The sequence below is a fragment of the Sinocyclocheilus anshuiensis genome, unplaced genomic scaffold (genome assembly GCF_001515605.1).
Source record: "Sinocyclocheilus anshuiensis isolate Anshui unplaced genomic scaffold, SAMN03320099.WGS_v1.1 scaffold1237, whole genome shotgun sequence".
Lineage (NCBI taxonomy): Eukaryota > Metazoa > Chordata > Actinopteri > Cypriniformes > Cyprinidae > Sinocyclocheilus > Sinocyclocheilus anshuiensis.
The window spans coordinates 1,172,010-1,189,916 of NW_015553581.1; the positions used below are offsets into that span (position 1 = coordinate 1,172,010).

The 17,907-nt window shown below is 36.9% G+C and overlaps 1 protein-coding gene across 1 annotated transcript in view; it reads right to left on the minus strand.

The window, feature by feature from the left end:
* The window catches only part of LOC107668384 (partitioning defective 3 homolog B-like), a 319,469-nt gene that overhangs the window by 40,764 nt on the left and 260,798 nt on the right, over nucleotides 1-17,907 (minus strand). The window contains exon 23 of the mRNA XM_016460232.1: nucleotides 4,851-4,971. Coding sequence (XP_016315718.1) covers nucleotides 4,851-4,971 — 121 coding nt within the window. The remainder of the gene's footprint in view (nucleotides 1-4,850; nucleotides 4,972-17,907) is intronic.

Here is a 17,907-nt window from a genome sequence, read left to right on the forward strand (position 1 = left end):
TGAAAACGTTTAAGAAAAATCTATTTTATGTAAGCTTTATAGGCTTTCAGACAGACACAGACAGACAGCCAGACAGACAGACAGACAGACAGACAGACAGACAGACAGACAGACAGACAGACAGACAGACAGACAGACAGACAGACAGACAGACAGACAGACAGACAGACAGACAGACAGACAGACAGACAGATAGACAGATAGATAGATATAGATATAGATATAGATATAGATAGATAGATAGATAGATAGATAGGGTAGGTATAGAAAATAATATCACCACCGGTGTGCAGCATCCACTTGGATGATGCGATGGCAGCCACAGTACAACGACGCCAGTGCGCTCACCACACACCAGCTACAGGTGGAGAGGAGAGAGACATGTTGGTGTTATATCTTTCACTTGGATGCTATAAGTTGCTCTGAGTAAATACAGCTGGATAAAACAAAAACTGTGTCCATCTTCATTTCAGGCTGCAAAGTAACAAAATGTGACTATGTTAAAAGGGGGGTGATTCTATACCTACTGCAGACAGACAGACAGACAGATAGACACACGATGGACCACATCTCGCTCAAACCACAACTGAAGAAACCCAGTGAAATCCAGCACCCAACTGGAGAAAATGAAACAAATATCCTCCTCTAGTATTTCAAGGAAAAATATTTCACTACTGGCGATGGGTTTAATGAAAGTGTGACTTGAAAAAATAAAAAGCAGATACGGGAAAACTGTATTTTTGAGATATTTTCTCATTGTGAGAACAGGAGATGAAGCTGTTGACGTGTCCTGGAGATAGATCTGGATTGTGCTCCAGCTTAGGAAAGTTAACAACGGCTGGTCCTCAGAGCAAGAGAGAGCCACTCTGACAGATGTGTGCGATTAGTTTCTCATGGACCGCATCATTCCTCTCAGGGGAAACAAGAGCAAGTGAGAGAGGACTAGTGAGGATATTTACAATGCTAGTAAATACCGCCAGCATTGACTCCTATCCCTCATTAGGACCGTAGCAGTTAGGTGGCAGTTGGAGCATTATCATACCAACTTTAACTGCCTTACAGGCCCTATAAACAGTCACAAGACTACCATATATATTTTTGGATGCTATTTAGATGCCTCTCCACGGCTCATTGGTTGCCTTCTCATGACTGATTCCATAAAGAGAGGCCTTTGAAAACATGAACAGCCTTCCCTTTTAATCCTGAAGCCCATTTGTTTGAATTTTTCACTGGGTAAAAATAGTTTATGGAGACATTAGACACTGCAGGCAACACATAATATAATTGCGTGTTACATAGACAGTGTGGCGTGCATCTTATCTCAACATCTGAGGAATGAACAGCACAGAACCCGCAAGACAACAACAGTATTTGCCTTTAAGCCTTTGAACTTCCTGTTTGCCATCTTCAGACTTCCATATAAATGTATAATACTCTTCTGCATTTATTATGCATTTGCAAGGTGCTTTCATCCAAACTGACTTTCAGTGCATTCAAGGTATATATTTTCTCAGTATACGTGTCCCATGGGAATCAAACCCATGACCTTGGTGTTGCTAGCAGCTGAGGTACAGGAATGATTCCAAGATGGCACAGAATCATGGGTACAGGTACCTTCTGGAGGACACACATTTGTTCTGTTCCAAAACCCAGTGAGCTGCCTACGTAAGCAGTATTTTAGGGCTACATTTTAAGGCATTAAAGTCACACTCCCAACATGAAGAGGCAGCATAATTATACCGCCTACTAAGATACCTTTGTCTGCCTAGATTCTAAGGCAGCATCATATTTACATCTTTCACATTATTTTGTATTAGCTAGCCTTTCATTTAATTTATACTCTGAATACTTCAGATTTTCTACACTAGCATTCAAAAGTTTGTGGTTGAGCATAAGAAACAAAACCATTAAAAACCTAACCAACGAATGGTTTTGTTTCTTATGCTCAAGGCTGCATTTATTTGGTAAAAAATACAGTAAAACAGTATTTTTTTTTTAAATGTATTCCTGAGATGCAAAGCTGAACTTTCAGCAGCCATTACCACAGTCTTTAGTGTGACATATGATCATGATGTGATGCTCACGAACATTTTTTATTATTACTAATGTTAGAAATTGTGCTGTTTATTATTTTCATGGAAACCATGATACTTCTTTTCTGGATAAAAAAAAAAAAAACATTAACTCGAAATATTTCATCATCTACTTTTCAAAATTATTTTTCAATTCAATCTATTGTATTTATTTTTCAAATTATTTGTTATCATTCTCCTTACTGTTAAATTAAATTTTCTGATTAAATAAAGGTAAATAAATCTGTGGAGAAGGCAATCCCAGAATGCACTGTACCAAGGGGACAAAAATAAATCCCTTATGATGGTAGCCAAAACAAGAGAAATGTTGATTTACAGTGGGTACGGAAAGTATTCAGACCCCCTTACATTTTTCACTCTTTGTTATATTGCAGCCATTTGCTAAAATCATTTAAGTTAATTTTTTTTCCTCATTAATGTACACACAGCACCCCATATTGACAGAAAAACACAGAATCGTTGACATTTTTGCAGATTTATTAAAAAAGAAAAACTGAAATATCACATGGTCCTAAGTATTCAGACCCTTTGCTCAGTATTTAGTAGAAGCACCCTTTTGGAAAAATTGAAGGGGGTCTGAATACTTTCCGTACCCACTGTAAAAAATACTAATATGATTTAATGAACTTAGTCTAATGAACTATTTTACCCAAAAGTTGTATTGTATTTTTATGCAACATATTAACATCAAACTCATCTGATAGGATCCTACCTTAGAAGGCAGGTTCTTATGTAGGCAGTAGACAGTGAGGCAGCTCACTGGGTTTTGGAACAGACATATTTTTTAACACAAATACTGACAAATGCCAAACCTTAATTTCATCTGGACGTCAGAAGTCCTCACAAGTGAACTTGCGGTCACTGAGACAACTACACCATAGTCATGCCTGAGCAATGCAGTCACTGAGTTAGCACAGAAATTCATGGAGTGGTCGAGCGGGTCATCAATCAATGTCTATACACACTCTATATCAACCCTACTGTAGTCCTGTAACACACTTACACAGAACAGTGATGAACCAGTTAACACTGCGGCGCTTCGCATAAATACAAAAGAAAAAACAAATAGCTATGACATCAGTGGTAGGATCCTCTGGCAGAGAAAAGCTAAAACATTTACTGGAAAGCAGGGTTGTGCGTAAACTGATTTGGTTGTGTCGCAAATTATAGCTGAATGGTTTTGGTTATTGAACAGCCCAACAAATCAAATCCCAATCCAAATCTCTTTTTCCATTTCTCTGTGTTTACCGGGAACATCATTACAAGTTGATTGAGTGAGATATGTACAGTTATGTCCATAAAAGGCCTAAATCTGAAAGCAGATGAGAGGCAGCTGTAACAATAGGCATTCATAATGTGTCTGTTATGAGGAGTATTATTTATATCCATGGTGTAGACTACATCACAGTCACAGAAAAGGGTGTGGAAACTTCTGTGAATGTCTCTCCAAGATTGTGTGTGTGTGTAAAGTCACAGGATATGGTGAATTCTTTCATGTCGCCTTCAGGCAAACGTCATCGTTTCCACAATGTAATCATCAGGCCTGTAGGTAGTTCCAAACCATTTCACCATGCGGAAACTGCTCACACGTTTCCTCTCATGCAAAACGGCGGCTGATAACTTTGTTTTGCTTTGACGCAGTGAGTGTTTGTTTCCTTCAGTAGCTGAATAATTAGCGCTGAATAAATATATAAATAAGCACCGACGAGCAAACGAATAAATGCAGTGTCGACCTTAATGAGCAGGCTCGTTAGATTGGGTGATTGCTGTTTGGAGTTAGTTTAATTCGATCTGCCTCTCTAATCCCACAGCCTGCGATGCTTCATTGTTCACCACAGCTCTTACAAAAACAGACGGTAGCTCATTTGAATGAGAGAGGTATAACTATTGATCTCACACAAAGGAAATTACTGTGTTCTGAGAGAAAACAAATTACGCTGGTTTGTCCCAATCTTAATAAAGAAAGGTGCCAATGTATTTGGTGGAAGTTTCTATGAATCCGGATTAAGAATGTTAAAGTCTGTTACATTAACTGCTGAATTGAGGCAGCATAGACAGATACTGAGGCAATTATCTAATCTGATTAAGGGAATGGTAAAAATGAAGTGAATGAAGGGTCCAAAATTAACTAGCCACACCAGCCAATGGCTGATGAATTGAGAAAATGTATCAGTTATACATATTTCTTACTAGCCATGACATTTGTATTATTTTCATAAATACACTACCATTCAAAGTTTGAGGTAGTGAGATTTCTTTTGAAAGGATCCTGAAAAAAAGTATCATGGTTTCCACAAATATATTAAACAGCACAACTGTTTTCAACATGGATAAAAATAAGAATAGTTTCTTCAGCATCAAATCAGCATATTAGAATGATTTCTGAAGGATCATGTGACACTGAAGACTGGAGTAATGATGCTGAAAATTCAGCTTTGCATCACAGGAATAAACTACATTTTAAAATCTATTAAAACATAATACAGTTAATTGGACTTGTAATACTTTTTCACAATATTACTGTTATTTACAGTATTTTTTGATCAAATAAATTCAGCCTTGGTGAGCATAAGACACTTCTTTCAAAAACAAAAAACCTCCAAGACGCCAAACTCAACTTAAACCAGTTACCAGCCACTGTCAATTTACTTTAAAGTCAAATTTGAATTGCATTGACACTTGGTGATCGTTAATTTTGGAACCTACATGATGGTGAGAGTGTGTTTTATTAGGTGTCGTGTGGGCTTGATGTCTTACTCTGTGCGGGTCGTACTCTGGTCCTCTCTGTCTGGCCTCGAGTTCCTCGTAGGCTGGAGCTGCTCCCTCTCTACGAGCCTGGAGATACTCCCTCCTCAGCTGCTGGATACGGTCCATACTGCTGCAAAAACACACAATCCACTTAGCTCAAATATTAAATTAATGAAGAAATGTGGTGCTGTGGCATAGTGGCTAAAGATCTGGGCTGGTAACCAAAAGGTTGTAGGTTCCAAATCAACTGTCCCTAGTCACTTCAGATAAAAGATTCCAAAAGCAAATTAAAATAAATTAACAATAAACAATAACAGTAATTAATAAGGTTTACATAACATAGAATATAATTGATTTATAATCATCCAGTGTTCTACTAGAACTAGACAGATAAATAAAATATGGGGTGGGAGATGGTCTACGTAGTTTCAGAAAAACAGATTTTTTCTTTTTTTTAAGATAGTGTAATAAAATAGCTCAACTTTTAAAACATGTCAAAAGATCCTTGTGTTCAGTTCCAATTAGTGAAGCTCTGTCTATCCTTCGTGACATTTGAACCTGCAATCTTTTGCTTACCAACCCAGATCTTCAAAGACTAGACCCCACCACCTCCTTACATCCGCACACAGTCTCCTACGCACAAATACTATTTCCCAACATACACATTTATAGATCTACAGTCGCAGATAACTCACAATCACCCGACTCCGGCCCACTCACACCCATCCAGAACAAAGAGTCACTACCGATCTGACCTATACAGTACATGATGTGTTGGATAAAAATCCAGAAGCCCAGCATATCAGGCTGTTGATAGGTCTGGATTGTAGTTACTTGAGAATGAGACAAACTTCGGTCTGGTAGCCCAGGATACGGCTCTATCATCTGCGCTTATCGGAAACAACAAGGTGATGACAACTGAGCTAAAGCAGACAGAAAAACTCAATACTGTCACAGATAATCAACAGCCCTTTGTTACAGGCCACTTCAAATCTAGCCAGAATCACATAATCACACACATTTAGAGAAGATTCAGAATGATATCATCATTTAAAGGGGTCATATCATGCTTTTTTAAAGATCATTATTTTGTGGAAAAAGAGACTCTGATGCAGTAAAAAAGACCAAATATGAGGTAAACTTCACCAATACTTAATAATTTAAACAAAAATTATTTTGGACATTTACACATCCTCATGTAATTTCAGGCCTGTTTGACTTATTTTCTTCTGTAAAACAAAATGAGATATTTAGCTTAATGTTCAAGCTGCTCTTTTCCATATCATGAAAGTGAATGGAGATAAACTGTAAAGTGAATGCTCACTCCAAAAAGCACAATAAAAGTGTCATAAAAAAGGTGTGCTATATTTTGAGCCATATGATAGCGTTGTGTGAGGAACAAATTTAAATGTAAGCTGTTATTCACTTAATATATTTAATGTGACAGTTGTGGTCACCATTCATCCTTATTGTATTGCATAAGAGCAACTTTAACATCTCCTTTTGTGTTCCACAGATGAAAATAAGCCATAAAGGTTGAAAATGAGATGAGGATGAGTAAATGTCAGAAATATTACTTTAAATGTTATAATATTATTAAGCTTTAACTTGTATTTTGTCTTGTGTGTGCTGTGTTTTTACTGCATCAGGGTATCTGCATCTGTTTCCTAAATGTTCATTTTTGGGTGAACTATCCCTTTAATACTACTCTACCTGTCCAAAGCTCAATAAACAACTCTGCTTTTCCAGACACAGCAAAATGATGCGCTTATCAAACGTTCAAGAGGGGAATGTGTGATATTTCTCCTGCTCAAATATTGTGTCGTGGCACAGAACTATGGAAGTGTGACTTGGGAGATAAAGTCCTGTCAGTCATCTCACAGCTTCTAACACACAAACACCAAAATCAATCTCTCAATGCTCAGCTAACACAAACACAACCTTTCCACAACTGTTGCTTCCCATTGTCAACACACAGAGCCGAACAGCCATGTCCACCATCACAGCGAGGGGTAAATGCAGCGATCAGATGCTGTGGGTGAGGATCCTATCATAAACTTCACACATCAGACATCAGTCATTTTTCAGGCCATCAACCCCTGGGGCACGAAGCCAGCTGTCTATGTATACTATGAATGTGCAACTGAAAATAAAAGGAAGATGAAAATGTGAGGGGAAAAAGGGCAACACAATAAGTTAAAAGTCCGTATGCTCAATAAAGACATTGTTTTGATAACCTAAATGGGATGAAGCCAACAATTACAATGACACTGTAAAATAGAGGAAGCATATTGTAGAACTTGCATAGAAATGCAAACACTGTCTTAACTATAGGCACGCCATAACAAAACAGCGATAAATTTAATCTCTGCCAGTTGTTTTGTCCTTACCAGCTGAAACCGACGGGCAACAAGACATTTGGCTGACAGTCTAGTTTTTGTTTTCGCTGTTTGTTAGTAGCCCCACCCACCGCCATATATCATTGGTCCCACTGTTGTTATTGTTAACTAAAACTAAAAAAAAAACAATTAAAAATCATTTTTGGTAACTGAAATAACACTGAAACGAAATATAAATATTGGATTAAGAACTTACAATGAGAACATTTTCCTTGGCAACTAACATAGGTAACATTTTACTGTGACGCCTAATTTATTAACACTAGTTAATTCATTAACTAACATTAATTAACAATTAGCTATACATTTTTACAGCATTTATTAACTTTTGTTAATGCTAGTTAATAAAAATGTTCATGCTCATGTTAACTAGTGTTACCATATACAATGTTTGATCTTGAATCTGTCATAATTTACTCACCCTCAAGAGTTTCTTTCTTCTGTTGAACACAAAAGAAGATATTTTGAAGTATGTTGGTAACCAAACAGTTGCTGGTAATAAAAAACAAAAACAAAAACAAAAACAAAAAAAAAAACATGGAAGTTAATGTGCACCAGCAACTGCAGGAACATGAGGGTGAGTAAATTATTTAAAAAATATATATATTTTGGGGTGAACTATCCCCTTAACTAATATTAACAAACAAAACCTTATTGTAAAGTGTACCTGAAATAAATAAGTTGAAGTTGAAGTACTAAAATGACTAAAACAAATGATGAAAACACATAACAAAATGACTAAAACATTAACTAAAACTAAAATGAAAACTGGAAACACAAAAATAAAAGCTCATTCAAAATATGAATAAATACTGTAATAGTATATAAATACTTCTAAAATAACACGGTTTAGTCCAAAATCTCATGCAACATAGATTAAATGTTTTTCACGTTCACATTGAGAGAGGACAAAAAAAATTCAAAAAGCACCGCATGTAGTTAAGTCAAGGTGTAAATATGTGCTTACAGTGCCCGACCTAGTGAAACCTAGAAAACAGACTTGTTTTCACAATAAAACTCAAACTCTACAACTAGAGAACAAGTAGTACTTTCATCAAAAACAAGTGTAGGCTGACCACTCTACAAAATTCCCTCATTCTCCCTTTAGACACAGAACAACAAAATTCAATTGACTTTTTTTTAATGTTCCTGACCAATCAGATTAACTGAGAGAGCAAGGAGTGTGTGAGAGAGACAAACTTGGAGAACAGAAGATGAATGAGACAGTAGAGGGATTAGATTAAGACAAAACAAATTAACGTCTTTTTTTAAAAGCTCGTTAGGCAGACAGCGCGAGTGCCAGGCATTCCAGAGGGATGATGCTGTGGGAACGGACCAAAGTGCGGCAACCCGGCGGCCACACGCACACTCCAGCTCCGGTACAGGGGACGCTGAACCCAGACAGTGAGGTCTCAAAACAAACCAACCGTCTATGCAGAAAAACACACACACTCAGGGACACAACAAGAAAGGTCCCACTGTGGATTAATAACACACACCCACACACACACAAAAATGGCTGACCTCTCTCCATCATGCGTCATAAACAGCCTTTTTCATCTGCTGTTCTTTCAGGAACAATAAAGATTTGTGTGACTCAAGCAGGCCTAATGTTGCCACTGCTGCTGCAGTCCCAGAGGTGTTACTGTGAAGCACGCATTCAGATGCACACACAAGCACACATTTCTGCTCTGTTTTTTCCTTCTGCCGTGAAAAAGCCATATAAAAATTGGCATTTACAGAAAAAACAATTAACACTTTGTTAAATATATGTTGTCAATTGATTAAAATATGAACAGTTAACATGCTCCAACATTTAACATATGAGCCCCTTTACAAGAAAAGTAAACTGAATTATGTGTGAAATTTTGTGTCCATTTGTGGGAATGACACAGCAAAGTATATGTGCATATCTAAAATAATACAGAACAGCTTTACTTGTCTCAGAACAAGTTTTATATTTTCTCAAAATTCTGCATCGAAACGCACACTAAATGCATACCTGCAATACTTCAATAAGAATAAAAAAAGGGGGTGGCGGGGGGACATCACATTATCGGGAAAAATAACAAGAAGTTCAATGAGTGACGAATGCCGTTTTTATATTCACTTCAGTATCAGCCAAAGAAAATAGTCACACATACACCAGCAAACCACAGAAATGAGAGAACGTGGGAGAAATGCTCTGAGGCACCAGGGCAAGAACTGCAGTGCGGCACAGATCAGGGTGGACAGCAGCTCATCTGGGTGACAGACGCAGAGTTATGCCCCTGTTACAAACCTTCCATTTTTCACTTCTCAATCTCAGTGATTGGAGAGCTGAGAGAATAGAGCGGGAAAGTGTGGCAGCATCCATCTTCTCTATAGCATACTCCCTCACAGCTACTTTACACAATTTATGAGGCACATAACACAAAAAAGAGAGAAAGAAAGAGAGAACAGGAGATGCAATCACAAGCAAGTCTTCCAAATCTCATATTGATTGGAACAGTGAATAGGGCCATAAAATACTAATACATAAAATATTATGACCTTTTACAGCTAAACTGAAATCGACTACAATGGAGAGCGATGGTATTATGCATAAAAACCGGCTGTGGCAGTTGTACTTCACAGTAATGGTGTCTGAAATGGGCCGATGCTGTTGATTTCTTGAGTGTGCGAATCTTTGTGGGACGACGTGCAAAACTGCAGGTCTAGACCAGTGCATTAATTCATGTCACAAGAATAGTAGGGTCGTGACAACAAACACAACTAGACATCGCCTTCCAAGTCTTTCTGAGAAAGAGTAATCCAATAATAGAGTGAGCGAATCCATTATTAGATATTAGAGACTTAAATCTGTTTTGAATCATGTATTTGGATATGGAGACAAAGAGACCACAGGAGAGTTACAGCATCGCTATGAAATGTACTGGAGACCAGTGGCTTTAACCGCATGCTGTTAAATATTGCATAAAAGCATTTTTGGGTAGTTGACATTAAATTTAAAAAAGTAAAAAAAAAAAAAAAAATCCTCCTGTGGTGTCATGTAACAACAAATATGAATTCATTCAAACATTCAAAATTTAATGATCTGAGAACACACAACAGAATAAAATCAGCATTGCTCTAAAGGTATTTGGCAGTTGCACAAACCACATACACGCACACATCATAAAGCACCAAACGCGTGCATTTATTCTTGGCCTGCGGTTCCCAAGCAAGCCATTTCCCCTGCAGCGTCTGGGCTCCGTTAGTTATGCTTTCAACACTCCATCATGCAGCCATCATATCCAGAACGCCTTAATTACTGCTGCCATTTTGACTGAGCACCCTCCTCACCCTCCAAATGAATAACACCATCAATGTTTAATAAGGGTCCTGCTCTAATCAAAGACACAGGCACACACCTCTTACTCAAATACACATGAGTGCACATACACTCACCCCCGAATATTCACATAGCAGTTCCAAACATAATCATAAACTCAGCTGGTCATGCACAGAGGGAACCCGACATTAATATGGCCACAGGCTATGAAACAGGGGTGATGGAGGAAGGGAGAGAGCGAGAGAATATGTTCAGAATGGCATACTATAATCCTACCCATTTTTCTACTATTTTTGCACTGTGCATACTGTGGATGATATACCAAAGTTCTGTACGCATGGATTGGATGGAACAGATGATCTACTGCAAAGTATTCAGCATACAAGCACGGAATAGCATATCCTAAAACACAATGCCCTCATCTTGACAATCCATTTTAAGTGCACTAAATAAGCCTACCAAAGTTATTGTATTACTTGGAATATAATAGAAGAAAAAAAATATTTTCTTTTGTCTCTTAGGTTCACCAAGGCTGCACTGATTTGATCAGAAAATGCAGCAAAAAAGTAAAATTGTGAAATATTATTACAATAATATAATATTATTGTAACACAAGTCTTCTATTTTAATATATTTTAAAATGTATTTTATTTGCGGGATGACAAAGCTAAATTTTCAGCAGCCATTACTCCAGTCTTAAGTGTCACATGCTCCTTTTTTATTATCAATATTGAAACCAGTTGTGCTGCTTAATATTTTTTGTGGAAACCATGATACATTTTAAGGACTCTTTGATGATTATGCGGATTTATTTGAAATATAAATCTTTTCTAAGTCTTTACCTTTACTTGTGATCAGATGAATGCATCCTTGCTGAATAAAATGTTTTTTTTTTTTTTTTTAATCCTACTAACCCCAAAATTGTGTATGTGTGTACATTAAATGATATGGATAAAAATAATTTGCTTTTGCTTCAGTACAATTATTACATTTAGGAAACAACATGTTGTCTTCATGTCATACTAAATCTTTTTCTGAAATAGTATTAATGGGTCTAAAAACGTGGAAATTTAGAGATGCTTTTATATTTTAAAGGGTCTTGTAAGGGGTCATCATAATTAGGGGTACTTGGAATTAAAAGTAAACTACTGATATAGCACAAAATTGTTTAAATAAAAAAACTAAATGTTAAAAAATACAAACAAAACATTAAAAAATAAAACATTAATTACTGATTCAAAAATTCTAACAATAATAATAAAACAAATACTACATCGTATATAGTGTAGTACACATACTGTGCAGTAAGCAGTGAGAGCGGTTCAGAAGAACGGGAGAGTAATGATGGGCGGCAGCGGGAATCAAGTAAGGGCACTGGCTCTCCTGATAGCGTTTCCTCCGATAAGCTGAGCCACAGCACCTGGTGACTAAGAAAGGCTTAATTTGCACTCTTCTCTTTCCCTCACAGAAGCTCATTCTACAGGAGTGTTACAAGAGAAAGTTCAATAATGGGTAAAGATATTTATTTTCTCTCTCTCCCAGTGGCAGGGGAGCACGGCATTAACTACAGCCAATGGTATCGATTCCCCTGGGTCAGCGACATGTCTGTGACTGCGACGAGGGGGGAAATTAGTGTTCGGCAGTGAAACAACAAGAGTTGCGATTTTATCTATTAATTTCATACTCAAGTGACTGGGTAGTTGGCCAGCATCCCGCGGAAGCTGAGAGATGGGAGATCTTAAATGAATGGAGTCGTTAATAACGTAGTGAGGAACCTTGCCTTAAAGGGATAGTTCACCTAAAAAATAAACTGTCATCATTTACTCACCCTCATGTTGTTCTAACCTCACATGACATCTGTTCTTCTGTAAAATACACAAGTTGTTCATCAGAATGCTGAATGTTTTGTTCCATAAAGACAAAACAAATATGCAGATCTGTTTATTATTACTATTAGTATTATTTCTTAGCGTTGCTGTAAACTTTGGCTCTAATTAATGATTCGTACTAGCCTTTGGCAAAGCAGACTATCATAATTTCATTACAAACATATTTATTATTATATCAATTCAAGTACAGTAAATGTAAAAAAATACTGCATTAAGCCTGCCAAATTAATATTTGATTTATGTTAAACATATTTATTTTAATATGAATAAAACTATCACATGTCCTTTGAATACTTATAGTGCCCAAATAAAAAAAAATACTGCATTAAACATGTATAATTAACCTTTGATTTATATCAAACATTTATTTTAATATTAATAAAACTATTACATGACCTCTGAATAATTATAATGCACAAATTATTAATTTTTTTTTTTTTTTTTTGGACATTCCGCTAAATGTTATTTGTGTTCATATATTTTGTGTGTTCATACAGGTTTGGAACAATATGAGAGTTAATGACGACTGAATTACACACACCCACACACCATGTGACACGTGTAGATCTCAGCTCTTTTATCCTCCGTTGCACCGTGTTCACATCTCTCTGTTCATCTTCTCACGCCGCAGTGAACAGTTTTCCCTCTTTGTCTTGACACAACCCCCTGCTAGGTCTGAGGGTTTCCTCTCAGTCCTCTCTCTCTGTGTCTATGGTTTTATGCTGGAGAGAAACTTCAGGTCAGCAGATCTTAAGAGTTGGATAAATGATGGTTTAAAGCTGGTGGGGCATGCATAAATCCAACAGACATGTCTGCTTTGGACAACGGAGACACAGACATCAAGAGAAACACCAAACAGAGCCGTATGGCATAGAGCAATCTATTCCTTCATCTTTGAAATGGATCAAAGAAAAAATGTTTGTCCTAAAGGGCAAGGTTTACACACTGTATAATGAGTGTAAGAAATTAACTCATTTGTAAGGGAATTAATTATTATTATTTCATTCAGGTTTTGAGAGGACTCGGATCTGAAGATTTGAAGTCAACCTGATTAGAACTGATTCCAAATTTGATAATTTACACCTTATCTACCGTTCGTCCAGCGAGACGTTAGCATCCGTGTATATTAACAATTTTAATATCTGTATTCTCCCTGGCCACGGGTTAATACATGTTTTTATAAGTTATAAGCTACGAGCTAGGTAACAAGGATCTTTGGCAAGGTTTGACTTTAAAATTATACGACACCAGACAATGATTCTTTATAAATGAATAAAGACACACACACACACACACACACACAAACGGGTGTGCTTGTGAAAAACACTGAGGGTCGTCGGGGGGAATCTTGATGTAATTCACCAATTTGATTCAGAGAAGCTCATCTGGTTGATAATCGGCATGCTTCTGTCAATCACACGCTCCCAAATCAAAAATCAATTCCATTCAAGCACTCTTTATCATGCCTGTTTAACACACATTATTACCATATTACCCCAGGCCAACAACGAGAGCTTGAGTGGGTAAGTACACCTCAGAAAGCATCTTTAGAAAAGACACTGTAATCTGAATTTACTAAACAACAAAACCCTGAGGACACAGAGAAGCTTTGTGGATTCGAGCAATAAAGTATGAAAGGTCATGCAACACAATGAGCCATGATTAAATTTAATATAAAGTACAGCCTTATCGCATATAGTAATATTAAGTAATATAAAGTAAGTGCCTTACCGCATATATAACTTAGTAAATAATTTTAACTTATTGCATATATAACTTAATAAATAAAATATAATACAACATTGGCACACCCAGGGCTCTAGACAGAGACAAAAATGGGTGAAAAATAAATAAATACATAAATAAAAATGTGTGACAATAATTTAAAATCTTGTTCTCATTAGTAAGTCAATAAAAATGTATCCATACGCTCTTTTAACACATATCAGCTCTTCAGAGTGCACTTCAGTATTTGCAGCACATAACACATATAGTGCAATTTGTGAAAACATGATCCTTATGAAGAGTTATTTTTTATTGAGTCAGTCAAAATGATTCAAATAACAGCCCAGCTCAGAAGTGTGTTAGTGGTTTGATTCAGACTCACTCACGTTGTTCAGAGCCGCTACTGAATTCACAAGTGACTCCCTTCACTGAATCGATTCAAAACAATACTGTAATGTATACTTTAGGGGTTCATATGACAATGTGTAATTAAAGATACATATTTATAGCAGAGTTTTGCTGAAATATAAAATAATAGCATAAATAAATACATTTTCATACTATTGAAGTCAATAGGGACCAGCAACTGTTTTATTACCGACATGAGAGACAGAATCAAACTGAAACAAATCTCTACTTAATACAACTACAAAACTATCTTTGTTTACGCAACTTAAATCATAGTATATATTAACACATCTATTCATCATAGCACGCAGCATTCATTTTTGCTTGTAAGAAGCTTTGAACTTGATTAACCGAAGCACTTCAGAACAACCATGTTTACGGAGTGCTTCTATAATTTGTCAAACAAAAAAAAGTTAATTTGACTCCCTCGTCATCCCTGTAACCTTATTGTTGCTGAATAGCATGCTTCACTTGGAAATGCATTACCAAGTAAAATGAGATGTGTTTCATGTTGATTTAATAGGATGTTGTGCAGCAATTTACAAAGAAGCTAGATTGGCAGGTGGTTTAGTGGCAAAGCATGTATTTTAGAATAGCTGCAACACTGTGTTGACCAATCAGCATTCAGGACCTAAACTATCCATCTAATAAAGCAGCATTAAATCTGAAAGCGTCACATGGATTAATTCAATCACTCTCATCAGATGAGACAAAGTGCACCCTTATTCCCCTAACCTGCTGATGAAACATGACCCGCATCAAGCAGGCAAGAAAGACAAGCAATTTTGAAGAAGGCTGCGAGGCTGCGGATGCCATAATGGACACATACGTGTTTGGACGAGGAGAGGAAAGAACCGGACCTATCAATTTCCCACAACTCTCCCCTCGAGTAATTTTGCGGCGAGCTTCGGCACTCTAATTGGTGGACATTTTCAGAAATTAAATTTGACAACAAAAGATAGCCTGCAACGACAGGCCAGCTCCCAGACTCCCTAACCTGAAGTGACGGCACTTTTTATATGCCATCTGCAATTGAAGAAATAATTAGAAGCATTTTGGCTGGTGTAACATTATTTCGACAGGCCATCAATGTTCGCCGAACCCTCCTGCGTCCTCTCGTTTGCAGGTGAAGCTCAATTTGTGCCTGGACCGTTTCATTAAAACACCAGTCACACCGACTCTGCCTTTGTATGGCAGGCAGAGTGCCTTCTGGGTAGGCAAAGCTGTGTCTAAGAGTAAGGCGGTAATCAAGTCTTCTATCCTCAATCCTCAATTCTAAAATTGCACCTCCAAAAAGGTCTAAAAAAGAAAGAAAATAAAGCATTTCCCTTTCAGTTCAATCAAGCTGAGATGGAATAATGAGGTGAATATAATTTAAACCAATCTGCGATTTCTGCTTTTTAGAAGTAAGCTTTCACATCCTCCTGTTTCCAAAAACAGAACGGCACAGTATGCAGTGGCATGACTTGTTGCTAAGTTACAAGATGCATCTAGAAGAAACCACTAAGTGAATGCTTTGTGCGAGGGCACACACGTGTGCGAGCTTTTTTTCTTGTATGTGCTTCAATGGGAAAGTGATGTGGAATTGCTTTTCTTTAATGAGTGACAGGCAGGAAGTGCTTGAACAAATATGAGACGAGGAAATGCAGAATGAAAAAGGAGAAATAGAATGAGGGAAGAGAAAAGCTCAGGGGTAGCACTTGTCCGGTTCTCCAGATTAGGCCAGATGAATCATAAGGACTCACAAACCAGAAGATGCTTCCTCTATACACTTTTATTCTCTGTCTTTCAAAGCCTATTCACAACAAGTCTGAACGTTGGGGCACAAAAAATGCACAAAAAGATTTCCAAATGAACAATGAATCTCTATGAGTTTGTTATATAGTGTGTTTTTATTTGGAGGCTGAGCCAGTTTTACTTCTTTGAATGCTGATCAATTCATTCAGGTATCCAACTTTTTCAGCAAAACAGGAAGTTCCCATTAGAGACAAATCTCAGGTACAAGGAAAAAAAAATCACAATGGTTATATGTACTGAACTTCCTGCTAATGTCTATTTTGGAAGCTAACCTTTTCAGATAAAAAAAAAAAAAAACTTTCATTGGATGTGAATATTTATGCTGCAAACTATTCTTTTTTAACTATTCTAACTATCTTTCTTTTTTTCAATATTTTATACTGTCAAGTTCAGTTTTATACTGTTCAGTTTTGTTCAGTTCCACTAGACTTCTTTTGAGACCAAACTGACACTTGAATTGTTTTATTCAGATATGGAACCCTAAAAAAAAAAATAAAAAAAAAATAAAAAAGAAATATTTTATATATTTATGAAATATATATATATATATATATATATATATATATAAAATTCATAATTCATATATAAAACAATATATAAAACTATATACATTAAATATAAATAAATAGTTTACACACAAAAATTCATATTCAATTCATATAATAAATATTACTATATAACATTTATTAATTATAATATTTATTTATATGTAAAAATTATATGTTATAATAAAGCCTATAATATAGCACTGAAGCCTTTTTTAATAAAAAAAAAATTATAATTATGGTTAGACAGCTGTTGGGTGACTGGTCAACCCTCTTACGCATTTCTAACACGGTTACCTACATTTCTTTCTGACACATTGAAAACACATTAAACCCTCATTGCAAGAGGGATGGTGAATAAGAGAGACAGAGAAACGGTGTCAGGCCAGGGAAGGGTTCGCAGATACGGGGAGACACTTAAGGGAGTGGGCTGGCACTCTTTAAAAGCAGCCGAACGCACCTGCAGCTCTCATTCAGCTCAGCAGAATGGCCGATTAATTAACGGGCAGAAAAGCACTCCAGCACTCACACAACCAATACTAAAAGCTTTTCTTTCTCCATCTAGTGATTTCTATAATTATTTTGATGGCGAGGTTGCGCTCCAGGCCTAAAGAAAGCAGGGAAGGAGGAGGTGGAGGGTACATGCGGAGACGAGGAGGAGAAAGAGTCCTAACTGTGTTTTTTATTTGGGAAATCTTTCAGTGAGGTATCTGGGCACAGTGGCTGCTGATGGGGGACTTAAGTGGACATTGGTGACCTGTGGAGTAGCTCTTGATGGGTTTTGTGCTATATTTTCGACTGACCCAGGTGGGGTTACATTGAGGATTGGAGGACTGTTTGCTTAGGGCAGTGTGGGGGCTATTGTTCTCGAGCACATCCAGGACAGGGCATTCATACAGCGAGGTAGAGTGCTGAGTGAAGAGCAGGCAACCTTGTGGACCCCTTCCTCCTCTTATCAAACCGATTGCCCACTTTTTCCTCGTATGTGTG